The sequence below is a fragment of the Sphaeramia orbicularis genome, chromosome 16, assembly GCF_902148855.1.
Source record: "Sphaeramia orbicularis chromosome 16, fSphaOr1.1, whole genome shotgun sequence".
NCBI classification, from domain to species: Eukaryota; Metazoa; Chordata; class Actinopteri; order Kurtiformes; family Apogonidae; genus Sphaeramia; species Sphaeramia orbicularis.
The window spans coordinates 36,788,177-36,814,799 of NC_043972.1; the positions used below are offsets into that span (position 1 = coordinate 36,788,177).

Genomic DNA, 26,623 nt, shown 5'->3' on the forward strand with positions numbered 1-26,623 from the left:
AAGTAGGGTGAACATTATCAGGTGATAAAGGTCATTGTATTTGTAAAGCCAAGACTCCATTGTTGAGTGGAGTTTTGGTGCTGCAGTAAGTAATTTGCTCTATCTGATAAAGACCTTACATCCTCTGTTTCTGTATGTGGGAGGGTCTTGAGCTAGACACTAAATCTATCTGTAATCTTACATCCTGAGGTAGAAAAATAGCATAATTTTTTACCTACTAAAAATTATGTAAGTAAAAAAAATGAAATAATAGCCCCTAGAAGGACATTTCTACTTGCTGTTTCTGTGCAAAGCTGACTGAGCCTTAGATCATTTTAATGCAATACAAAGGCTCTAAAACCATTCTAATTTCAAATAACATAAAAACACTATTCCGAAAATAATTAGCAATTAACGTTGGTCCAATATGCAAACCAGTTTTAAATGTCAGCAACCGAACTTGAAACACTGTGACATTTCCTCTGCGGCCTATTCTCCCTTTCTTGTCTGTTTTGTCTAGTTCAGTGGTTCCCAACCTTTTTTGGCTCGTGACCCCATTTTACCATCACAAATTTCTGGCAACCCCAGTCATGTTTTTTTGCTAACATTAATTTGTTTTTGATCATGTAATAGTTTACTATACTGTGTTGCAAATACACTTTAATTTTAAAGGACATTTAGTCTATATAATGTATATTATTGTGGACGGAGGCAGAAAAGCCAGGTGTAGGTTACTGCACAAAGGGAGAATTTGATTTTCCTTGGTCAGGATATGTACAGTCAGTCCAGCTTGGATTTACAAGACTGACAATTAATACTGAACAAACAAGAACTCAAACTATGAATTATGAAAGAGCTGCAGCATCTGAAACTGACCACAATGAACATTTGACAGATAAACAGTACCACAGTGCTTCAGTTTCAGCTTCACAGTTAGTCATGTCTTTTATGTATTGGGATTGTCGCTGTCAACTCACAATATATTTTTTAGTAGTAAGTTGTCTTTTTTTAAATTATTATTATTATTATCAACTACTAGAAATTTCAGGCGACCCCATTTGAATTCCAGGTGACCCCACATGGGGTCCCGACCCCAAGGTTGAAAAACACTGGTCTAGTTGGATTTATCATTATATGCACTGTAACATAACATAATAACAAAATTCATTCTGCCACCGACACCAAGAAACTATTCTCAACCTTTAAAACACTACTCAACCCTCCACCTCCACCGCCCACTGCTAATCTGACAGCAGACAATTTTGCTTCATTTTTCACAAATAAAGTGTCTACTATCAGCAGTCAGTTCACTGATCCACCCATAGACTGCATGGCTCCTTCTTCAACATCATCATCATCACACACTGCTTCTTCTCCCCTGACTATGGCTACTACTAACTCAACTGATAAAAGCCCAACTGCGTCATTCCCCTCATTACTCCCCTCACAGAGAACGAGGTGTCTAAACTCCTTTCCTCTAGCCGTCCTACCACATGCCTGTTGGACCCTATTCCATCCAACCTCTTACAGTCTGTTGCCCCTACTATCACAGCACCAATCACACATGTGATTAATGCTTCACTGACTTCAGGAACATTTCCTACAGTATTTAAACAAGCGCAGGTAACACCACTACTCAAAAAACCTTCCCTCACCCCCACTCAAGTGGAGAATTATCGACCAGTCTCACTCCTCCCATACCTTTCTAAGCTCATCGAAAGGGCGGTTTTCAAACAGGTCACAGAATTCCTCTCCCAAAATAACCTCCTTGACATCAACCAATCTGGCTTCAAAATCGGCCACTCCACTGAAACGGCTCTGTTGTCTGTGACAGAAGCCTTGAAAGAGGCTAGAGCAGCAGCCAAGTCTTCAGTACTTATTCTACTGGACTTATCAGCAGCATTTGACACTGTCGATCATGATATCCTGTTATCCATACTCTGGAACATGGGCACCACAGGCCACGCACACTCCTGGTTTCAATCTTACCTTACTGGTCGGTCCTTCAGTGTGTCCTGGCTAGGGCACACATCAGCAGTTCACCGCCTCACCACGGGGGTCCCCCAAGGCTCTGTGTTGGGCCCCCTCCTTTTTGCCATATACACCACCTCACTCGGTCAGATCATCCACTCACACGGCTTCTCATATCATTGCTATGCTGATGATACCCAGCTCTATCTGTCATTCCCACCTGATGACTCCACAGTCTCAGTGCAGATCTCAGATTGTCTCTCTGACATATCTGCATGGATGAAAGCCCATCACCTTCAGCTGAACCTGTCCAAAACTGAACTGCTGGTCTTCCCAGCTAAGCCAACCATACAGCAGGACATCTCCATCACTATTGACTCCATACCTCTGGCTCCTACCAGTGTAGTACGTAACTTGGGAGTCATGATTGATAATCAGTTGACCTTCACGGATCACGTTGCCTCTGTCACCCGATCATGCCGTTTCACTCTGTTCAACCTAAGAAAGATCAGGCCATACCTAACCGAACAGGCCACCCAGCTCCTGGTGCAGACTATGGTTATCTCCCGTCTTGACTACTGCAGTGCTCTTCTAACGGGCCTCCCAGCTTGTGTTGTCAAACCACTACAGATGGTCCAGAATGCAGCAGCGCGTCTGGTCTTCAATCAGCCTAAAAGGGCACATGTCACCCCCTTACTCACTGAGTTACACTGGCTACCCATAGCTGCCCGCATCAAATTCAAATCTTTAATCCTAGCCTACAAAATTCTCAGTGGGTCTGCTCCTGTCTACTTAGGTGCACTAATAAAAGCTTATGTCGCCCCACGACCACTACGCTCGTCTGGGGAACGTAGTCTGGTGGTCCCCAGACCTTGTACAAGACAATCCAGGCTCTTTTCATGGGTCGTTCCACGTTGGTGGAATGCTCTACCAAGTGCTACAAGAACAGAGTCATCCCTGCCTATCTTCAAGAAGCTCCTGAAGACCCAGCTCTTCCGAGAGCACCTCCTATCCTAGCACTTTCAAACATTCCATTTTAAATATTCTAATAAGGTTTTTCCCAGGATAACCACAGATTCTTTCACGATTATCTCTGGACCTGCTGTGGTGGTCCGGCCTCTTCCCTGCCCTCATTATCACCACTCACTTATCCTCAACCGCCTCCATGTGTCTCCCCCTACTCCCCCCTTCTCCCCCTCTCCCCCAGTCTCTATCTCTATCGCTCTCTCTTTTTCCCCTTCTCTACTCTCTCTCTTTAACCCCAACTGGTCAAGGCAGACAGCCATCCTCCAGGAGTCTGGGTCTGCTCGAGGTTTCTGCCTGTTAAAGGGAAGTTTTTCCTCGCCACTGTCACCAGTCACAAGTGTTTGCTCCTGGAGGATTCTGTTGGGTTTCTGTAAACTGACTAAGAGTCTGGTTTTGACCAACTCTATATATAAAATGTCAAGAGATAACTTTTTTGTGATCTGGCGCTATATAAATAAAATTTGATTGATTGAGTGATTTAATTGGTTTTCCCCTGTAAGTCGCTTTGGAAAAAAGCGTCTGCCAAATGCGTAAACATAAACATGCACTGATGGACTGACTAAAGAGTTGTCCTTTCTACTTTCTACTGTCTGTGTTTTTGTCCCATCCATTTATCCTGAAATTGGTTTTGATGTTGGGACATGAATAATTCTCCTCAAATGAAACTGAAGGAACAAGTTTGTTTTTTGTTTTTTTTAATATACACATTTGTGTTAAAACATATATTAATAAACACTATTATTACTACTAGTAATAAATATGGTCCAGCAAAGAAGCATTTAGTTTTTGTTTCTTTTCTTCCCACCTCTACTCATATTTTTATGGGTAGAGCTGTCTCCATGATTTTTCTTGTACTCCAAAGTCTACAGAAAACTGAAATGACATATTGCTACCATAAAAATCTGAAATAACTTGCTTTGAAGCTTCTTTTAGATATGATGGCTAGTGCTCAAAGACAGCAGTAGTTACTTTGCAAGGTAACAAAGGGTAGTGAGTAATCAGCCAGATTTGTTAGAAGACAATAGCACTCTGTCGAAAGCCTGAAGGTAATTACCATAAATGACTAAGATGCTGTCTTGTCTGGGAAAAACAACAAGCAATGACCACAACAGCTGAGAATGAGGTGTGTTATACAACATGAAAACTCCCTGAATATTCAAAACCTCATTTATTTGCATTGAATTGTGCTTCTCTCTCTCTCTCTCTCTTTCTTTTTCAGAGCCGTTTGCTGACGATGTCACAGATGCTGATTCATTTCCCCATAATTTTCCCAATATTCCTCATTTCCCCAGCTCCTCTCCTCCAACTGTTAACCACACCTCTTCAGCTCCTACATCTCCCTACAGCCTCTCCAACACCACCCTAGGCCATTCCGGTAAGTCCTGCTTCTCTTCCCCCCTCTCTCTCCTCACCCCCCACCCCTTTTCCCCAGATTTTCCTCTCTCTTGCTATCCACTGTCCAATATTTGTGTCGTCCCCTGTCATCACCCACCATACTGCTTCATCCTGCCCTTCCGCCAGTCTGTTGCCTCTCTAATTCCCCTGATCTCTGCCTCATCACCTCTTGTGATGAGGCAGAGACGTGCCTGCCTTTCTCCAACAGTCGTGATGAGTGTGAGCATGTCGGCATTGTGCCTAAGCCATGTTTCTAAAGTATACCCAAAGGCAGGCAGTGCCAAAGGAGGCCCCTGTCTGACTTGGCCTCAATCCAAGACTTTCTGAACCAATCCCAACATAAGATTGTAATCTTACAGACTTGGTAAGACAAATCTGGCTAAGAAAGAAATGTTGGTATTGATTATTTCAAAGTCTACATCTCATTCTTACTTTTAGAAGTCTGTGGTATGTTTCATTTTTATTTTTGCTGAAAAGACAAATAAGGCAGCATCATGCTTTTCCTGATTTCCTCAATTCCTTACTCTCCTCTGAGTCTTCATCACTTCACTTCTCATTCGTTGCCTCTACTCCTTTGTCCATCCCTCGCTCCTCCAGAACCCCCCACCAACACCACCTTCATGATGGAAACTACTGGTAACTGGACGCTGACAGGTGAGAGAGCCAACAAAAAAAAAAGGGGATGAATGGAGGGAGGAGAGCTAGCTTCATCCGCTCTGGCATTCGTCCAGCATCTTAAAACTGTCCCACTGCTCAGTAGCGAGTATGAAGTATAATGGAAGAGGGCTTGTGGGGGCAGGCTTTGGCACTGTGCTCTGTCCTCTGAGTATGGAGATACACAGCTGTAGGAAAAACACTAACAGAGCTACAGTGCTTTATATTTATGTACAATAACAACTTGGCTTCCTGTGGTCATACACACTGCATGTTTTTCAGGGGAGCTGGCTCTGGTCTACGGAGCTAAACAATAACAGGCTTTTTTAAAAAGCTGGAAATGGTTTTCTGTGGCGTGTATCCTTTGTCCTTTTACTGGTTGTGGTTAAACGCCTCTGTTCAAGTTTGTTTATTACCCACATGGTGTCGAATTGACAGAGGGAAAGGGACGGGGGCTGTTTTCTGTTATGACGTTGTGGTGTATAAGTTTTTGCCTGGTAAATATATGTGCATGCAGGTGTATAATTATTTATACATGTTTTATTCATAGATGCATCATGTCAAGTATGCGTGCCAATATCTTTGGGCCTTCTTAACTCAGCTCTTTGTTCAGATTCGGGTTTTAAGAGTTTCTTTTATGAGTAAAATTTACATCAAACTGCACTGAGCAAAGTCTTTCATCCCTCATTTAAATGACATGCCAAGTTGAAAAACAATGCAGGATTCTGATTAATAGTTTACTTCAAAGCAAAACACTGTTCACACAAAACAGCAGACTCTGAGAAGCCCTGTGGCATGAACGAGAACACTGGATGCATACTCAGAGACAGTACTTGTCAGATGTTTAGTTATCCTGGTGAAACTCTGTGACCCCAGTGAGTGCATGACTGAACCCAAAAAACTAATGTTCACAAACTCACACACAAAACAGAGGCTGTGTTGTACTCTAAACATGTCACGTCAGACCAATAACCGCATGTTTCAGCCAGCAAACCACACAAAGACATAAACACCCCTCATGTTATCTTGTATTTGCCTTTTCAGGGCCAGAATTTGCCGCTGTGTCTCCAAAGGCAGGGCTTCCTGTAGCCAAAGATGATAGCAGCAACACGGCCATTCTAATAGGCTGCCTGGTGGGCATTATCCTGCTGCTGCTGGCTGTCATTGCTGTTATTCTTTGGAGGCAGTATTGGAAAAAGATCCTTGGCAAGGTGAGTAAAGAGAGAACCCATGTGAAAGCAGCCAGCAGTTTGCATCACGAATTTTAATTGTCAGTTATTCTTGGAGGTGTTTGGGTGATCAGATAGCTTGGGTGTAGCTGCTGAATTTTTGGAGCCTCAGTTAGAAATAAACATGTATCACTGGGTTAGAGGAGTCATGTTATCTGAGCTGGGAAGGTTACTTCTAAAACATAATAATAATAATAATAATAATAATGATGGATTAGATTTATATAGCGCTTTGCTATGAACGCATACTCAAAGCACATACAGAGGATCCATTATTCATTCACTCTCACATTCTCCCTCTGGTGGTGGTAAACTACATTTGTAGCCACAGCTGCCCTGAGGCAGACTGACAGAAGCGTGGCTGCCAATTCGCGCCTACGGCCCATCCGACCACTACCAAACATTCATACACATTCATACACCAGTGTGAGTAATAGCACTGGAGGCAAGGAGGGTGAAGTGTCTTGCCCAAGGACACAGCAGCACATGGACAGAGCAGGATTCGAACCGGCAACCCTTTGGTCATTGGACGACCCGCTCTACCATCTCATCTAAAACATAAGAGCTTATGTGCGACTAGTTCATGTTAACATATAACTATTTTAATTAGTCATTGTCAGGCGACATAAATGTATCCCTCACAGGAATAACAACACCTATCACTGTCAAACATGTAGTAAAGGTTCTTCAATCTAAAATGGAATGTAATTCTTTTACCCATCGCCTCCCACCTCTTGCCGTGATTAAAATGTATAATTTTGTTAAAATTGAACTATTTTTTTGGAATGTGAGTGTATTAATATTAGGTAAATGGGAATTAGTTTTTTGTACAGTTTGCTTATACTACTGTTTATACTCTTTTTATATTGCTGTTTATATTGTAAATGTATTTCTTTCCTTTAAAAGCCCAACCAGGGACAGGACTTGCAAAGTAGCTAAATTAGAACATTAGATGGTCTATATGTCCACTGTGTTTCACTGTATTATCCCTGTTAAATAAATGAATAAAATAAAAATAAATAAATTCAGCATATATTGTAAACATCTCAGCAAAATCAGTGTATTTGGATGTAACTTCTTGCAATCAACATTTATATACAGATTACATAGGTTACAGTTACATTTATTGTGTCATCTAATTACATTGCTCATTAATTTACAGCATTTCTTTAAAGCTGTTAGAAGTGTCAGCGTGGTGTTTGAAACCCCATCCCCTGTCCGGAGACTGAATCCCAAGTTGCCCACAGTGATGGTTCTACTGTTTGAATGGGTGAATGTCGAGACACTGTAAAGAACTTCAAGTACCATAGAGATAGAAGAGCGTCCATTTACCATTCAGGGATTCACATTAAACATTGATATCACAGGTATTTAAGTGCAGCCTCTGTTGTCTCAGGCCCAGGGGAGTCTGTCCAGTGATGAGCTGCGGGTCCATCTGTCAGTGCCCTCAGATAATGTCGTCATCAACAACACTCACAGCTATTCAAGTCGCTACCAGCGCATACACACTTTCCCTGATGACCGGGACCATGACAGAGATGGAGAAGGAGAGTACCAGGAGCCCAGTGCTTTGCTTCGGCCGAGGGATCACAGAGACAGCACAGGTAAAATATGTGACAAACAAGTACACATGTAGTAATACAGTACTAAAGACAATATAATTAAAAGAACCAAAATAATATAGTAGTGCAGTAAAAAATAATGAAATACATTGGTCAGCCACACTGAGTTGTTGGAGAATGTGAAACAATGCACTTTTCAGTATGTGAAGAATTAAATTTTCTTTATTACATTATTGTGGTTTGTACAGACTTAGTTTATGTGCTTTTGTTCTTTTGCAAACCTCAGTTCGTGAATTATATCAATAAATAAACTCATTTGGAAAAGGGGTGCAGGAGAAAGATGTGTGTATCAAGTAAACACTAGTCTTACCATGTGTTTCACCACACTAAACAAAGTAAATCAAACTACATGCCCTGAGAGGAACAGTGGTTCCAAGAAGATGCACAGCTTAGAGGGGGAACAAAGGAGTTATTGTTCTCAGAAAAGTGAAGAAAAAGAAAAGAAGGAGAAAAAAGAGTAGCAAGGAAAGAAAAGACATTCCTTTAGTTGGATTGCACCACAGGAGGTCGGCATGCCATCTTTACTAGGCGCCTGAGTGAGATTGAAATAACATGAGTAACAGAATCATTATTTCATTCCCTGGTTCTTGTTATGTTTGGTTGTGGCCTGAGTTGTGTTAATTTTGCCTGCTCTGTTCTGTTCTGTGCTCCATGTGTTGGTGCTTCCCCTCCTCTTTTCCTTGTATCATAATGGATATGCTAACAAAGTCCTGCTAATGGTTGTTATTTTGTTTTGTGTGTATTTTTTGTGTTTCATTTTGTACCATCCGTACTTGGTGCCTGCGTGTACCCCACCCTGTCCCGTGCTTGTGTATGTGTGTGTTTGTGTTTATGTTCGTGTACCCTCCCAGCCTTGCTGTTAAACAACCCAGCCTATCACCTGCTCCTGTCAGATCACAGAAAAGGCTCAAGACCCCTAGTCGTCCCCAGCAGCACTCGGGCTCAGGAAAAGAGCCTCAATGTGCCCCAGGGTAAGAGACCTCAGACTGGGCCAACTCAGGGTTGGGGCAGTAGGAGTGCTCTCACTCACAGTCCATCCTCAAAAACCTGCTTCCCAGATATGATTAATGTGTTCTGCATGTGCTTGACCTTCATCATCCTCCTGTACACACATACTTAGTCACACTTATCACTCACCGTTCCAAACAACTCATGCTTTGTCTGAAAGGTAGTTTGGCTTTTGGGGAATTTTTTATAAGTTTTCAAACTAAATCAGTCAGACAAACTGATACATTGCCATTTTTTCCTCTAGTAGGTTAAATTTGGAGCTTTGCTGAGCACATATCATTACTGTATATGATATCATGAGGCCACTTTTTAAAAATAAATGAAACATATATGTTTGATGGATTCAATCATTATTTTTTTGAAGATCCAATGTGCTGTATACTCTCCTGTCTTACTCCATTTCTAAGCTAATGACTCAGCTGCCTATAACTGTGATAATAGCCTGTGCACTGATTTCTATGTAGAGACTTTGGGCAGGATTTTCTGTAAAAATCACATACTGTAAATAAGCAGTGGGCGGAACCACTGTGACACCACTGACACACTGCCATTTTGAAGTCAAGAGTTTGTGTTTTGTCATTGTCATCTTGTTTTTTTTTTTGAGCCCAGAAGTGGTGGCATTTGGACAAAAGGCCATGACTAAGGTCTGAAGGTAAAACGACTAATTTACTAACACAATAACACAACAAATATCATCAGATGTCAAAATACAACAGAAACTCCAAAAGTCCAACTCTGCAGCTAGATGGGTAATAGAAAATCATATACGAGTCCATCTTAGTAATATTAGATGGATCAGAACACTTATTAAAGATAAAATGAATGAAACCAGAATGACTGCTAGAAATGAATGACTAGCATTAGAATAGAAGAATGTCAGTGTAGGTCTGTGGGACCCAGCATCTGTTGGCTTTACACTTGAAAAGATCTCTACATTGGCTTCACTTTCAAGCTGAAGTTGTTACCCACTGGTGAAAATTCTTCCTTTTGCCCCTGAGTACATGAATGCCTGTCTTCAGGCTCCTCTACAGTGGAAATGCTGTACAACACTGTCATTAGCATAGAAATGGAGTAAACAAACAACCAGCATAAAGCACAAAGCACAACACAGTTTCCAACAAGCTTCACATAAGCACATGCATCTTAAATACTGAACCTTTAAGTATCAAAAACAAAATAAAGATGAATAATCCTAGTTGTAACTATTGTTGGATCAGTTCTTTTTAAATACATGAATAATGTCCTGTTATTATGTTCTGTAGCAGACTGAATCAGCTCTGAAAGGTTTTTCTGTTCCCTATAGGCTATTATCATTTAACAGAGGTACATCACTTTTGCATTCAGACACCCTGGTCAAGGATTTCCACATTTCCTCATATTTAAACCTTAACCTCAAAATCTTTAGAGAAGTCTCTGGATGTGGATTTTCTTTCACTGAATTATCAGGTTTTGTTGTTGTTACTTTATTCTAATTTATTTATGACATCTTTACCCATCTCTTACCTTTTTTATTTACTGGCATTACTTTAATGTTCAGTCTTTTATTTCTGTATGTTTTGCACATAATCCTGTTGTTGAGATTGTTGCTTTACTGTCATGAAATTCCCCCAAACCAAGCTATGGCTTTGACACATTTTCTAAAAGAGTATGAATTACTTACATGAAAAGCTTTTCAAATCCTTATCGAGAGTTTTTTTCCTCCCTCTGTCATCCACCCTGTCCCACCTCCTCAGCCTGTGGTCTGGATACTGATATGGAGAAGGGTTTCCCTCCTGCTCAGGAGGAGCCTCCCCCCTACCCTGGCTCCCCCCCTTATCCCTCCCTGTCTCCCCCAGTGTCTCCCCCGCTGCCTCCCAGTGTCCCCCACTATGCGGAGGCAGACATTGTGAGCCTGCAGGGTGTCAGTGGTAACAACACCTACGCTGTGCCTGCGTTGGCCTCTTCGAGTCCTGGAGCTGATGCTGCCCCACTGCCAGAGCTGCCACGACAGTGTCTCATCTTCAAGGAGAAACTGGGAGAGGGACAGTTTGGGGAGGTGAGGAATTTGAAGATAGATTTGATGGTAGATGTAGGTGGGTGCTTGTCTTTTACCAGTGCTTGTGTTTGTATTTTTTGTTGAAAGGTACACCTGTGTGAAATCGAGAACCCTCAGGACCTTCCCAACTTGGAGTTTCCTTTCAATGTGAGAAAAGGTCGCCCTCTTCTGGTAGCAGTGAAGATACTGCGTCCAGATGCATCCAAAAATGCCAGGTTTGTAGACAGGACACAAATACAGTTGTTGATTTGGAAAAAAAAAGATTCTGGACACCCTTAAAATGTTACACAATCTCAAATATTACCATTAAATATCTGCAGGAAAAATCTTTTTTTGTCTCAAAAGGTTTGGCTGCATTAGACAGACACAAACTAATGCAAATGATTTTTCGTGTCAAGAAAAAAATAACAAAACTAAATTCTCGACAGTTTCAGCATGAGGTGTCCAAAAACTTTTTTCCACCATTGTACATCATCTTGTTACAACTTACGAAGATTTTCTCATGAAATTTATCAAAGTAAAACTTGATACTAATTTTTTTAAAATCAGAATACAAGTCGTGTATAGTTTGAGATAAAGATGCATTTTAAACTGAACTCTAGAGGAACACATGGTTAATAAAGCAATAAGCCCAAAGAGGCTGTGGTTTACATTTACTTTATTACACTGAGGGATGTGTTAGGTATGATGCCAAACACTGACCCGACAGACTTTTGTACAGTTATTTTACACCAGGTATGAAATAAGCAAACAGACCACACAGCTTGTTTAAGAGTCACTGCTTCATAACAGCTCTTCAGTTTCTCTCATTCATTTCATAGTGCTTAATTTCTTTTTTCCTTTCCATCTATTTCCACAACTCATTCCAACTTAGCTCGACCAGTTAATCAAAACTTAAAGCAGTTTGTATGGTACGGTAATATGAATGTAATGCAGTCACAGGTGTGTGTTTATGGAATATTTTATCAGAACTCATCACAATCAAGAACTGAAACTATAATTTATAATTCACAATCTGTACATTTCCAAAGAATACAGTCATGTCATATCAATCATCTTAGCACAAATAAATTAAGACCATCAGAGCAGTGAGTTTAAGATGATGTTGTTTCACAGTATAACACTATATAAACTATTGAAAAGGGAAGGATTTAATTACAAATGCACTGAAAGCTACAAATGACAAACTATTGTAAAGCCATTAGATATGTGTTTTATAATAAGTCTGTAATATCATACAAAGCTGAGCCTTAAATCTGGCTTCAGCTGTTTCAGACTTTTTCTTTACAGTTTTCCAGCCACTTCTGACTATGATTAAATATTTCAAAGCATTTACAGGATATAAGAGTCACAGAATTCAATATTTCTTACAAATAAATGTAAATCACAACCAATTTGGCACATTTACTGTTTTAAGCAAAACAGTGAAGATTTGAGAGCAAAGATGGGAAATCATCGACACAAGTGGAGCAGATATCTAGTTAAATATTTACTTGTTTTTTGTTTTGGTTTGATTCATCAGTTCCTCTGTGGTTCTTTTTTTTTTTTTTTTGATGTTTTGACTCTCTGCACCTTTACTTGTTTACTTTAGCTTAGTTCAGGTCTTTCCGGAGCCGATGTTAAATCAGTTAGTGTGAGTTTATATGTCCATGTGTTTATATAGAAGGTTGGTGAGAGCCGGGGTAACACAAACATATTGAACTGCGAGCAATCAATGAGCAGATACCTCTGGAAACCCTCAAGGACCTGAAGATGGAGGAGTTCATTTTTTTAAAGTCGAATTGAGCGTTCACTTTCCAAGGAAAAATTATAGTACTTTATTGGATTTGAAATTAAAGTGATTTATTTTACATCAAACACAGGAACCCAGAGTCTGCATTTTCACACTTAGTCATCCATTGTTATATGTCTCTTTAATTCTCCTGTTTTTTTCTCTTTAACGTCCTCTTTAAATCCCTTTTATCATCTTACTTGTCCTTCCAACCCTGTTAGGAATGATTTCCTGAAAGAAGTGAAGATCCTGTCTCGCTTGAAGGACCCAAACATCATCCGACTGCTGGGTGTTTGTGTGAGCAGTGACCCCCTGTGTATGGTCACAGAATACATGGAGTGTGGAGACCTGAACCAGTACCTGTCCCACCGGGTGCTTTTAGACAAGACCGGGCCTTCACACAACACTCCAACCATCAGGTAGTAAACACAAGCACACACACATAAAGCCACAGTTTATTTTATTTAGTATTCCAACCATGTGTCTTTTTTCCTCCTAGTTACCCGGCTCTCATCTCCATGGCCAGCCAGATCGCATCAGGAATGAAGTTTCTCTCTTCTCTCAATTTTGTCCATCGGGACCTGGCAACACGCAACTGTCTGGTTGGCGGCGAGAAAGGGGAGTGTGGAGAGGATCGGGGGGGAGAGCGTCACATCAAAATAGCTGACTTTGGCATGAGCAGGAACCTGTATGCTGGAGACTACTACAGGATCCAGGGCAGGGCTGTGCTGCCCATACGCTGGATGGCATGGGAGTGTATACTCATGGTGAGAGGACGACTAGTGTGTGTATGAGCAATGGGGTGTGTCACAAGTGCAGTTGGATACTTAATATTGTTCATAGAGCAGTATGAACATAATGTATTATGTGGGCATTAAAAGGAAAGGAAAATGGCAAAATTCAGTTTCAAGAAATCAATTATGGTAAAGGTCAACTGCTAATTCTTTTATTTTGACAAATATAGCACTGTTAGCAAAAATGGAAACTACTCTTTCCCATTATCTTATGGTAATTTTTTTTTATTAAGTTAAAAGGTGTTGCCTAAACAGTAGCTTAGCTGCATTTTCCACCCGTTTTTCTTGTCATTTAGTTTTTCCAAAACCAGTTGAAACAGAAACTTGTTGTCTGTAAACTTTGTGTTCTTGTAACAACAAATCCAACCTTTGGATTTGTGATGACAGAAACCCTTGTGAAAAGGGTTTCACTTAAGAAAATAAGAAATCCTGTAATCTGTTACTATAGTGAACTATTTAATGTTATATAAAACTGCCTCTAATAATGACAGAGTGATTAGGATGGCAGTGCTAATGTGGTTTTGTCCATGTTTTTAGGGAAAGTTCACCACAGCCAGTGATGTGTGGGCGTTCGGGGTCACTCTGTGGGAGATGTTGAGCGTTTGTCAGGAACAGCCGTATTCGAACCTCACCGATGAACAAGTCATCGACAACGCTGGGGAGTTCTTCAGAGACCAAGGCCGACAGGTACAGTACTCACTCACACTCACTGATGCAGTGGTATGCACCAGCTTATTTCCATTTGAAGTATGTATGTTTTCTCTGTCTAAATGAATATTCATTAAATAATTTGTGTGGGCTGAAATGCACTAAACCTCAAACTAATAAGCAAATTACTAAACTCAGTTAAGCAGAAGAACACGTAATAGCTCGCACTCAAATTGATTTCAGTCCGTTTAAAGATGAGTGTGTCAGATTTAGTGAGATCTATTAGCAGAAATTTAATATAGAATATGTAATGTAGTATTATCATTGTATAATAATGCATAATTACCTGTAACTATGACCAATGAATGAGCAGTGCAGTCATTTTTAGTAAGTATGGTAACATGAGGAAGGCTGCTCTAGTCCCAACTGATTTATCTGAGAGTGAGACAGTGAAATGTAATTTTGTTGTGTATAGTCCGAAGAACAGTAACACTAGTCATGAAGTGCTGTGTATCTTTTTCTTAGAGTAGGCCTACGTCAAACTAATGATGTCCACTTTCCACAGAACCAGCCATGATTTTAAAATATTAAAAGCAAACACTGACATTTTATTTTCTATGCTAATGTAACATCGGCTCTCAGAAGCATGTAAAGGAAGTAATAACAATCTGCGGCTTTTCCACATCATGCTGTTAAATTCTACCCACTAGTCAATGCGACCCCACCAACATTAAAAGTTCACTCAGTCATTCACACATGTATCCCTTTGCCTCCTCTTCAGGTCTACCTGAGTCGGCCGGCTGTGTGTCCGCAGGGTCTCTATGAACTCATGTTGAGCTGCTGGAATAGAGACTGCAAGCTCCGCCCATCCTTCGCCTACATCCACTCCTTCCTTACTGAGGACGCCATGAACATGGTGTAAAGGGAGTTGGACAAAACCCAAGATCAAAAGCGACTTCAAAGAGGAGAAAGTCTTGCACATTTATGCATTCAGTGAGGTGGTGTTTGAATCAATGTGGTGGAGGTGCTGCACAGCAGAGGAAAGTGGGTTGCTCGCCTTTTTATTTTTACACTTGGGGTGGACGGGGCTGAGACACCGCTGGTTCGGTTTGTTTTCCACATCAGACCCCAATACCAGAAGTAACCCCAGCTTTAAGTAGATGACAGTCTGAAGTGCATTTCACAGTGGGTGGTGGTGGGTGCGTTCTGCTTAGGGAGCTTTCTGTCTTCTCAGATTTTTAACAGGTAGGAGGGCTGATGGTGAGTGTTATAGAGCTAATATCTATGGAAGATAGTTGACCATAGCAAACTAGAAATAATAAAGCTTCATGAATTATATTGTGTAACATCTCAAGTGCTGCATGCATAGTCACAGGTGAAGGTGACAGAGGAGGCCTGTACTTGGTGATATGTGAAGACACACATACTTCTCTTAAGGAAACACACTTTTTCAGAGATGAAACTGCACACACAGGGATGGTTGTCTTAGTATATTTATAGTATCGATTGTTCCCGTAGAGGCAGTGTATCTAACAGTACACACTTTCGCAGCTCCATGGTAATTAGACTCAAATGAAAAGAGGTGTGAACTGTCCGGACCCTGCACAGAACTTAAGTTTGTTGATTTTGTTTACCTTTTATCAAATGCTCGATCTCAGCCCCTCATCCTGACAAAGACCCACCTCCACTGTAAGTTACTGTGGAAGAATGTGAAATGATGTGGACCAGACAACAGCACCCCCTCCTGCAAAGTGATTGTGTTGCAGCCGCCAACCCCCCTTTTTTTTTTTAAAAAAAAAACTCATCTTTGAGCCACAAACAGAAAAACTGTGTCCCTGGTACCAAAGTGACTTCTCTGACCTGAGAAAACAGGCAAAGAAGAGGAGAGTCTGCTGCTGCCGATGAGATGTGACCCACAAACTGGAATGGCTTTTCAAAGCAGAGACAATTCTGCCAGTGAGGGCAGTGGACGGGACATTTTCAGATGTACCCGCTCAGGTGTTTTGGCAAGTTTTTTGTATCTGGCTGCGACCCAGACACAAAGGATAGATGAAAAAATTCCACAACCAGCTGCACTTTAAGTCTCACGAGTGTGTCCCCGGCCATGATGAAATTGTTCTCTGCAAGGGGCCTGATATGATTCCTGTCAAAGTAGATTCTGATGTATTTGACTTGCAGTGATTTCAGATATTTGCCAAGTGAAGAGAGATACAAATACGTTTGCAGATGTATTTTTCATAAGGACATAGTTTGAATTCCTTTTTGAATCTTCTCTTGTACAAGGCCTTGCCAAACCATTAGATGTAAAATATTATTTGAAATGTGGAATGGCACCATCATTTCATCTCATTTTTAATGTATGACAACCTTTGTTCTAAGACGTTGAGCTTGATTACGCAGTTTAACATCAGTCTTTGTCAAACACATGACTGTGTACATTTCATTTAAGTCATGGCTCAAACTGGGAATGAATGAGTTTTAGTGTGCCTGTTGACATCAATTTATATGTTAACCCATGTTAATACGTTAAGCTGACTGCAGTAGAGCTACTGCATCTACATTACTGATTGTATAGCACTGTAAATCAGTCCTGAGGTGATCAAGTAGTACATGTTTACTGGTTGTGAATGGTTGTGCCATTTGAGTCATTTTTGATACACTGTAGTACAACTAAACCCATATTTTTATATATACTGTATGTCCTTAGACACCCCTTGATCTTTGATTTTGTCTTTTATGTCTTCAAAGCTGCGCCTAATAGTTTGTACATATTTTAAGGACAGAATTGTAATTTCCTCTACTAATATATGGAAAAGTCTTTGGTTACATTTGGGGTCTTCTGTATCTCTGTAGAACGCTTGCTACCTTAATGCCATTGTAATTCATTGTGTTGTCTATTTTTTGTAGATGTTTTAATAAAAGTTAACCTTTTCAAATAAATGTAAATTTAAATTTACCAATACAAAGCCAGACAGGCAAAAGGTTTCAGTCAATAAACCATATTTTTATTGTCTACTTCTTAAAACATTTCAGGACAGATAACGCTTGAACTGGCATACAACTTTCACACAACTCCCACTATTACAACATAATGGCTACGTATGTCAATAAAGGTAGACATGCAATAGGTTTTTCTGAAAAGTACAAATTAGTTACATCAACAGCCAGAAGAAGCAGAAACCCATTTGGCTTTGAACTGTAGCCACCAATAGCGACGGCCAATGGCTTTATCATCAGTTGGATATGTGGAAAAATTCCCTGGCAGAGAATTGTAATAGGCTTGAATGGAGAAGTAAACCTTACAGTTGAAGAGTTTCTTAACCAGGCACTTGGAAGTCACAAGATGCATAAGGCTTAGCAGCAGAAACTTTGGATTGTTAGTACTCTAAACAAACAAGCAACATCTGAGTTCTTACACATCTAGAAATAAAAGTGAGACAATTATATTAAAATCAGTACAAGGAAAATAAAATCCTACAACCACCTGTGTGACAGTACAAGCAGAAAGCACATTAAAGCAGCAGGCTGGTTAGTAATGTTTCTTCTTTACTGTTATACAAAGGCCAACTATGTTCTTTTCACCACACTATACTTTCAGAGCTTTTAACAGGAAACCCTTTGCTTGTTCCCATCAACCACTTCCTCTACCTTCATTTTCAATCATAAAGACAAACTCACAGCGTAACTGATATGAATTTGGGCCCAGTAACATGAACTTTTCTACAATAAGTGGAATAAACTAGCACCTCCCCCATTGTTGTCTATCTATAATGAACTAATGGACCACAACAAAAAATAGACTTATACGTTAAGTAGTGGTAGATCAATACAGACACTCACATACTAGACAGTATGGAGTGAAAATTAGGCTGATTGTAGAAAAAAAAAAGTAAAAAAAAAAACAAAAAAAAAAAACATACTGATGGTCAAGTGTAAAATGACTAAAACAATAGTTTCTACTTAGATTATCACTAGCTAAACTGGCATGCAGCTTTTGTTTCCTCAGTGTAAAAAAAGCAGATTAAACAAATAGTGCCTGGCACGTATTTAGCCCATTATAAGTAAATGGGAAGATTTTAAAAAATCATAAAAATGTGAACTTTGACCTACCTTTCCCAAAATGTAATGACATCTATTCTGGGTCACTGGCAATCTATAAACCCTATTTGGTATGAACTGAACCAGTTGTTTTGCTGCTAAAGTGTTAACAAACAAACCAACCGAACCAAAAACAATACCCCTTGCCTCCCCTTTGGGGGGTGGGGTACTAATGATCTGATCCCAGGCAGCTGTTTCTGTAGCCACATGGAGCAACAACCACAACAGTGCTCATGAGGCAGCTGAAAAGAAATCACAAAAGAGGGGAAGAAACATTGGATGGCTGAATGGAGGAGGGTCCAATAAGGGAGACACACTGTAAAAAACATGCATACACAGACGATCAGTCAGGTCTACAGTGTTAAAGAGTTGATATAGTAATTATAGGCACAAGGGGGAGGTATGGAGCTCCTGGCCTGAGTCTGATTACTCTTCTTAATGCACTTGGGTAGTCTTTCCTGCAGCCTGTGAAGTATACAATGTGAGATAATTAGCTTGTCCACCAGTTTTTAATTGACAACAGTTGAAATACACGCACTAACATACACTCTGCTACTTACAAGGGCAATGTCGACTCCAGTCAGTTTCTCCACAGTAGCAGGCAGCCTGGCCATGATATCAAGCACCTCTCCAGCAAGTTTGGCCGCTCCCACCTCTGAGCCTCCGCTGGACACCATGGTGACCTTGTTGGCCTCGGACAGTGGTTTGCTGATCTCCTCTGCCATCTGCAGAACCAAACAAAATCCATGGCATTGATTTAAGCAATATTTAAGACAGTTACTAAGTCTGAACAACATGAATGAAGTGCAAATTAATATGAGAACCATTTCTCATTTTATGAGATCAAGAGTCGGTGGTCATACAAGAGGAATTTGTGGGAGAAGAATAAATATATAGAACAACTTAATATCAAATTAAGGTAAAAGTAGGGCCTTTATTATAGTAAATATTCAATCATAATGAAAATGTCCTTAATTCAGGACACTTTGAGTCGAGGTCTGGTTTTGATTAATGAGCTGTCGGAAAATTATATTTATTCATGTGCATGATGCCAAGATGAATGTTAACTGCTTGAAATTGAATTGAGGATAAAATAAAATTAGTTCTTTTATACAGCCACACTGATGACAAACAGCAAGTCAGCTGATTTTAACAGTTTTTTTTAAAAAGCACAGTGGCATCTTTTGATAGGACGAAGCAGTGAGTCTCTGATCACTATCATATTGTAACTTCACTCCATCTATTATAGATCAGACTGACCAGTGGCAGTTTCTCCAGCAGCATGTCCACCATGGCACCATCTTTGTACTGCTTGAAGGCCTCAGCCTTCTTGGCCATCTGCTCCGCCTCAGCACGACCCTTTGCCTCTGTGGCGAATGCCTCTGCCTCACCTTTCATCTACACACACAAATGCAGTGTTTATATATTAGATGTATGCAGGGTTAAGAGATCCATTTAGCAAGAAGGAAAACAATGAAGGACATGTAAAATATAAAATTCTTTCAGGAAAAGAGGAAAAAGGAGAAATGGACTGGACTCACTCTGATGGACTCAGCCTCAGCCTCAGCCTCCATGATGAGCTGCAGGCTGCCAGGACAGAAGAAAAGAAATTATAAATTAACTGTCACAACTGTTTTAAGTAATCTAAAGACAGTCAGCTTAAGTCAGGCACTGCTGACGAAAAATAGCTGTGGTGCATTTACAGCACTGTCAATTAATGTACAATGTCCCTATTAAATAAACCAATAAATAAGTTGGGACAATTCTTTTTTTTTAATTTCACTTTTGTCTTCATTATTGTTAAATAGTGGTCAAAACTACATAAGACAACAGTGTTACGTTCCAGTCTTACCGCTGAGCTTCAGCCAAACGCTCCAGTTTGTACTTTTCTGCTTCTGCAGGCTTCTTAATTTTAGCTTCCAGCTCCTTCTCCTTGCGGATGATCTCCTGCTCCTGCAGTGTAATCTGCTGTGTCCGCTCCACCACCTGAACTTGCATCTTCTCCTCCTCAATCCGCTGCTTGGTCTTGGCCACCTAATAAGAAGTGTAGGCATGAAATTTTGAATTCAAGTAAAGGCCAAAAAAACAATCACACTGCAAACTTTACATCCTGCAAAAAACACAAACGGCACTCTGTCAAACAAATGACTGTACCTGCAGCTGATAAGCCATTTCAGACTCTGCCTTCTTGGTGTTGACCTCAACATCATAGGCTGCCTTTTTCAGCTCGTAGTCTCTCTGGGCTTTTGCCATTTCAATCTCATTTTTATACTGAGCAGATACCTTCTCCTGCATGGCATGGGCCTCCTGTATTAGAAAAGTAACAAGAAAAACAGACAGTATTTTCACTATGTTTTAAAAAAAGTTCGTTTATCATAATAAAAATACACTACATCTCAATACGTGAAATGAACATGACAATAATTTTACCCTAATGACAGCATCCCGTTTGTACTGGGCCTCTCCAATCCGGGCATCCTTCTGAACCTGGGCTGTCCTGGCTTTACCCAGGGAGTGAAGGTAGTCCTGAGAGAGTGAGACAGACAGAGCGGAACCGTGGCTGTTAATGACCTTTAGAAGAGTTCAGAAAAGGCTGCACTATTATTTGTCTCATTATTTCAACAGAACTGGGGTTTTAATTTGAAACGCTGAGAAATCGATGGAGGGACATAGTGTGAATCCCAGAACTCCAAGATAAGACACTGTAATGGGAAATATTAAAAATAGGAATGTTGAAAGATGTAAAATAAACTGAAGTAGATTTTTTTTTTTTAATTTTCATGCATTTAATTTCAGTATTAAAAATGGGCTATTTCAGACTCCAGTAATTACTTAAAGAGCCACTAGAATCTGTAATACCTTTATAATCACAATTTTGCTCTTTCAGTTACTTCCCACACTTTCTCAGACTTCAACTTGGCAATTCTACAAACAATTTATGATGAAATGTGTTCATATCAAGGGCTCTGTTACCTCTGGGAGTCAAGAAGAGGAGTGTGTGTTCATCTCAATTCCTCATACATCAGCTGTTCATCACACACTTTATTAAGGATAATTAAACTTCATGCAAATACTGTATGTAATATAATACACTTTTCATCTGTAACTGTGTATGATCTGACACCTGTTCCTGCCCTCAACCACATTTTTTTTTTTTAACAATTATTCAAATACATACAAATATCCACATTTTGGTTGAAACTGTTAAACAGTTAGTGCTTTAATGATGATAAAAGGGACAGACCTAATATGTATTGTTAAACTGAAATATGCAGGTATTTATTGTGCTTTAAGTCTTCATATTATTTTCCCTTTTCAATAATAATCTGTCACTAAACCCATGTGCATTCCTCACCTCACTCTTTAAATACTCAGGCAGCATCAGAACTTGAGAATCTGTAAATTTGGAAATGCCTCTGCATGTTACATTATACTGTTGATTGTGTGATTCCCTGAAGGAGCTGTAATATCTTTTTCCTGAGGGGGACATGGGGTGTGCTAACACGAATATACAAAAATACAATAAAATTAAGACATGTGAACCATCAGTTCAAGAGTTAAACCATAATTCATTGGGAGAAGCTGCAGTGATTGTAAACGATGAGACAATGTAGCTCCAAAAGGAAAAAGGATGCCATTACAGACAGACCAAATGCAAGAGCGGTTACCACTGCACCACTTAGAACTCATTTGATGATAATGTAATGTGGGTCTGGTGGAGGGTTGAGTCACAGACATCAGTATCAATCACTGAAATACATAATTGTAATAAATGAAATTATCCAGGCACACGCACTGCAGCTTCCTGTTTGTCCAGTAGTTATGATGTTTCTTCATCAATACTGCCAGAATATGAACATGAAGACAAAGTACCTGATCATCATGGACATCTTTGAGTGTGTAGCTGACAACACCAATCCCCATGTTGACCAGGTCAGAGGAGGCCACCTTGAAGACCTGCTCAGAGAACTTCTTACGGTCCTGATAAATCTCCTGCAAACAAAGACGTATTTCTATCTGTCATTACAAACTGTATGCCAGTTGTTTTGATTTTTAAACACAACATTGTGACATATCTTGAGTAAGCAAGGTGAAGTAGAGCACTCGGAGAATGTCAACACACTAACCTCAACAGTTAAATGTGCAATGATGGCTCTCTGGTGGCCTTCCAGTGTTTCAAGTGCAATCTGGGCGACCTCACCCTCAGACTTGCCCATGAACATCTGACAGGCAGTGGCCAGCATCTCCTTGTTTTGTCCCTGGATTTTCACCTGAAAAAAAAAAAACAACCCAAACAAACAAACAAACAAAAAATAGAAAAAGTGATTTTTTTTGTTTGTTTTTTATTGTTTTCCTAAGAACAATCAATCAAACCTAAGGCTTTTTCTTCAAAATGTATGGAGTCAGACATTTTTTAAAGCACAACATCCAATACCATTGTAATTTAGATATGTAATGAACTGGACATTACTTGTAATCTAAAGGATTAATTCCAGTCTTCTTGTCCTCACTGCATACCTGTGCAATGCCAGTGACAGATATAGGGACTCCATGGCGGGTGTAGACTTTGTCACTCTTCACATTGAGAGTCAGGGTGTTAAGAGTGATTCTGAAAAAGCATCAAGTACATATAAAAAAAATAAACAAAACAAAGAGTTAAGACCGAGGAGGGATATTACAAGTTAGATGAAAAGTTCTACAACAGAGAACATCAAATCACGTCAAATAGAAAAGAACCTCTGTATGAAATAGAGAAACAGGAGTTAGAAATAAATATTAATACTGGGGAGTACAGCTGTCACAATACTGACGATCGTCAGACAGATAACTCCATTTAATGACATTAACTCTATGCCACCACTCTACTATAACTGTAGTATAACATGTTAATTAAACCTGAGCATGGCAGACTGTGACAGATATTAGCCTAGGCCATGATCCAAAATCTAAACATAACCACAAAGGTGCTTGCTTTCCATTGAATTCATAGAATAAAGAGAAAGGGGTGAAAAATCATGTCATTAAGAAACCACCAGCCAAATAATGATAAACAGTGTCACCCATCTGTTTTTAGTATAAGGAAATAGACATTATTATACCATTTTAGTGAAATATTAAACAGTTATTTCAATTAACTCTAATAGGGTGATTATGTGACAGTTGCAACAGACTGCATGTATATCAGTTAGAGATGCCATAAAAGGTACTAATAGGTATTCACATATGTAAGGAATCTGACTGGAAGATAAAAATGAGTTTTCATGATCTTACTGACTCACTGTCTGATAGAGATTCAGAATCAGGATTATTTTGCAGAAATTATGGAATGACTCTAGATCATTTACAGACCTTCTGAGACTGTTCTGTATTGCAGGAATTTCAGTAAGATATAAAAGGGAAAACTGGACAAATAATGAAGGAACAACTTGGAAATGTTAAGAGCAAATACCGAAGCTACATGCTGCCATACTCCACATCAATGTCTGAAAAGTGGAGTAAAGTGGTCGAGCATTTTAGTACAAAGATGGACTTCAGATATGTTGTACTTAAATTACTAGATGCTGGAATATAGACACATAAAGCGGAAAAAGGAAGAAAGAGAAAGCAATGCACACTGACAAGGACTGTTTTACACTCTGTTACCAAAATGAAAGCTTGACATTTTAGAAATTATGTCACCTCTGGATCTGTTGAATACAGGGGAAGACAAACACTCTTCCTCCAGCAATCATTAAAGGGGGAGAACGCCCAAACCCTGAAGAGATACAAGGAGGAAACAGCATGTAAGGCAGTGTTTTTCAACCTTGGGGTCCGGACCCCACATGGGGTCACCTGGCATTCAAATGGGGTCGCCTGAAATTTCTAGTAATTGATAAAAATAAAAATAAAAACTTACTAATAAAAAATATATGATGAGTTGACAGAGACAATCTCAATACATATAAGACATGACAAACTGTGACTCTGAAACTGCAGCACTGTGGTTCTGTTTAACTGTCAAATGTTCATTGTGGTCGGTTTCAGATGCTGCAGCTCTTTCATAATTCATAGTTTGAGTTCTTGTTTGTTCAGTATAAATTGTCAGCCCTGTTAATCCAAGCTGAACTGATTACACATATCCTGACCAAGGAAAATCCAATTCTCTCTTTTTGCAGTTATCTACACCTGGCTTTTCTGCCTCCGTCCATAATAATATACATTATATAGACTAAATGTCTAAAATTAGTGTTAATTTGCAACATAATATAGCAAACTATTACATGATCAAAAACAAATTAATTTTAGCAAAACAAAAAAGTCTCCATTTTGAATGTCTGGGGTCACCAGAAATTTGTGATGTTAAAATGGGGTCATGAGCCAAAAAAGGTTAGGAAACACTGATGTAAGGCAATATAAAGTCTGGGACATTTAGTGATATACAGTAGGCTGATGAGGATTTGTCCTGAAATCTTTAACCTTGAGCAATATAGTTCATTCACTATTACTTTTGTGGGACATACTGCAACAATATTTCCACAATAGCAATTTGGAAAGTTCCTACTTTACTGCAAGTGTTGCTCAATTTCATTTTACCTTCAACAGCATGTGACTATTTCATTCACATGACTCAACTTGACTGTACCACTGTTGACAAAACCCATCTTCTTTTACAACAATTTTATGATAGATTACAGTGAACAGCCTGACCTCCTAACATTACAACATCATCATGGAGTTGAAATGGAGTTTGTCATTACCCAACAGGGAATATTCTTTGACTAAACATCCTGTGTTACTGTCAAAAGCGGTCGAGCAAGACAAACCAAACCAATAACTTACCAGACACCACCATGGCTTCATTGGGTCCACAAGTGTAAAACATCTTGTTTCCTGATGTGAGGCTGAAATTAGTGCAATACTTTGTCAGCGTAGGGAGATGATCACAAACAGGTAGAATATTATAGCATTATTAGTCATGTGTATGTCTCTATGCTGGACGTGGACGTATAGCTTCAAAATGTGAAGAGTTAGCAAAACGTTAGCAAACTAGATTGATGGATCGATGGACTCCTAATATTTGAAGGCAGTCAATATGTATCACAGTGGTGGCTACAACTGCCACATGTCTATGTCAGTCATTCAAGCTCAAGTCCCAGAAAAGCCTCCCTATTATCCCAGAGGGACCTGGCTGCTCCTCCCTACTTCACCAGCCAAAACACACTACGGCCCGCTCGGTCGGGCTATAACTCGTCTTTAGCCTGCTATATGTAACAACCACAGAGATATAGCACCTTTCACTATTCCAACAACAGACAAAATGTTGAAAAAAGTATTTAACAGATGCTCGTTGACTGTATGTAGCAAGGACACCGTTAGCTAGCATGTCAGTGTTAGCTAGCAGTTAAATGGCAATGGATCTGTTTTTCGGTTGATAACGTCAGTACGCCTTCAGAAAATGGTCCCGCGTTTATAATAGTGATTCACGTTTACTAAACAACGAGGCAAATCAAAGCAAATCTTCCGTTTAACTTACCAATATTCGGTCAAGTTTAAAAAAACAGTCCTTTTTGAAGTAAACCTGAATTGGTTTCCTGCTCCTACGGTCAATCAGTTGCTAAGCCGTTTCCCGTCAACTGGAATGACAAAAATGTCTGTGCAGAGAAGCTCTCACTGACCACGCCCATCCTCCTCCAGAATCACGTGGATTTGTCTCCATCTAGCGGTAGAAGTCTGCAATAACAACTACATCTCTTTGCATTTTATAGATTAAAATAATCTTAAAAAAATTTATATAAAAATAAATAGCACCCTTATATTCAAATTAATTCAGTAAAATGTTTAATTTAAATGAATGCAGAACATGTGATTGAACCCTTTCATGCATAGTGGTCACTACAGTGGACAGCTGTTCAAAGCTGTTCTCTTACATATTCATGGATTTTGTTGTTTTAGTTCCATATCAGCTAACACAGTGGACGCTTATGGATCATCCCTTACACTGCAATTCATACCATTACTGTAACTTTGCTGTTATTGATAAACCTGATCTGCACTAACATGTTTGAGTGTAAATCAATTGCTTATTATTGTTATTAGACTGTAATTAAGATGTTTTTTAACAAAAAGGTTTCTTGTTTTTTTTTTTGCATATTATCTCCATTAAGTGACTAGTGACTAGTATTAGAGTATGTTAAAATATGTAAAAACATCAGAATAGCAGCATTAAAAATGTTTTTATTTCATAGTTTTCACACAATATATCAGTAAATATATGTTTCTTTGCTTCAAAAATTTCGAGCTGAGTGGACATTTTTGGAACTCCATTTAAAATAGGTTCAGAAGAAAATTTTCAATCGTATTGTTTTTTTGTTTTTGTTTTTTTCATGCTTAAAGAGGAATAAAAACACTCAGGA

The 26,623-nt window shown here is 39.5% G+C and overlaps 2 protein-coding genes across 10 annotated transcripts in view; one reads left to right on the top strand and one right to left on the bottom strand.

Moving 5' to 3' along the window:
- The window catches only part of ddr1 (discoidin domain receptor tyrosine kinase 1), a 49,386-nt gene extending 32,286 nt beyond the window's left edge, over positions 1 to 17,100 (top strand). The window contains exons 10-20 of one of the 8 annotated variants that reach the window (XM_030157369.1): positions 4,196 to 4,351; positions 4,969 to 5,025; positions 6,070 to 6,236; positions 7,651 to 7,858; positions 8,728 to 8,847; positions 10,618 to 10,919; positions 11,007 to 11,134; positions 12,912 to 13,109; positions 13,190 to 13,457; positions 14,022 to 14,171; positions 14,914 to 17,100. In XM_030157369.1, the coding sequence (XP_030013229.1) occupies positions 4,196 to 4,351; positions 4,969 to 5,025; positions 6,070 to 6,236; positions 7,651 to 7,858; positions 8,728 to 8,847; positions 10,618 to 10,919; positions 11,007 to 11,134; positions 12,912 to 13,109; positions 13,190 to 13,457; positions 14,022 to 14,171; positions 14,914 to 15,054 (1,895 nt within the window). In that variant the 3' untranslated portion in view covers positions 15,055 to 17,100. The remainder of the gene's footprint in view (positions 1 to 4,195; positions 4,352 to 4,968; positions 5,026 to 6,069; positions 6,237 to 7,650; positions 7,859 to 8,727; positions 8,848 to 10,617; positions 10,920 to 11,006; positions 11,135 to 12,911; positions 13,110 to 13,189; positions 13,458 to 14,021; positions 14,172 to 14,913) is intronic. The other 7 variants (XM_030157373.1, XM_030157370.1, XM_030157375.1 and 4 more) reach the window with 7 other exon arrangements.
- A 171-nt stretch (positions 17,101 to 17,271) lies between these two features.
- Positions 17,272 to 25,879, bottom strand: flot1b (flotillin 1b). 2 transcript variants are annotated; one of them, XM_030157377.1, is made up of 13 exons: positions 25,744 to 25,879; positions 25,050 to 25,111; positions 23,910 to 23,985; positions 22,749 to 22,839; positions 22,358 to 22,501; positions 22,104 to 22,223; positions 20,661 to 20,756; positions 20,385 to 20,537; positions 20,083 to 20,264; positions 19,772 to 19,817; positions 19,491 to 19,628; positions 18,791 to 18,955; positions 17,272 to 18,695 (listed from the first exon to the last, which is right to left on the bottom strand). In XM_030157377.1, exons 2-13 carry the CDS (start codon positions 25,090 to 25,092, stop codon positions 18,666 to 18,668), a joined length of 1,284 nt encoding a protein of 427 aa, XP_030013237.1. In that variant the 5' UTR covers positions 25,093 to 25,111; positions 25,744 to 25,879; the 3' UTR covers positions 17,272 to 18,665. The 2 variants fall into 2 exon arrangements, with proteins under 2 accessions (XP_030013237.1, XP_030013238.1); XM_030157378.1 differs by having other exon boundaries at positions 25,050 to 25,130; positions 25,744 to 25,858.
- Positions 25,880 to 26,623: the final 744 nt, after the last annotated feature.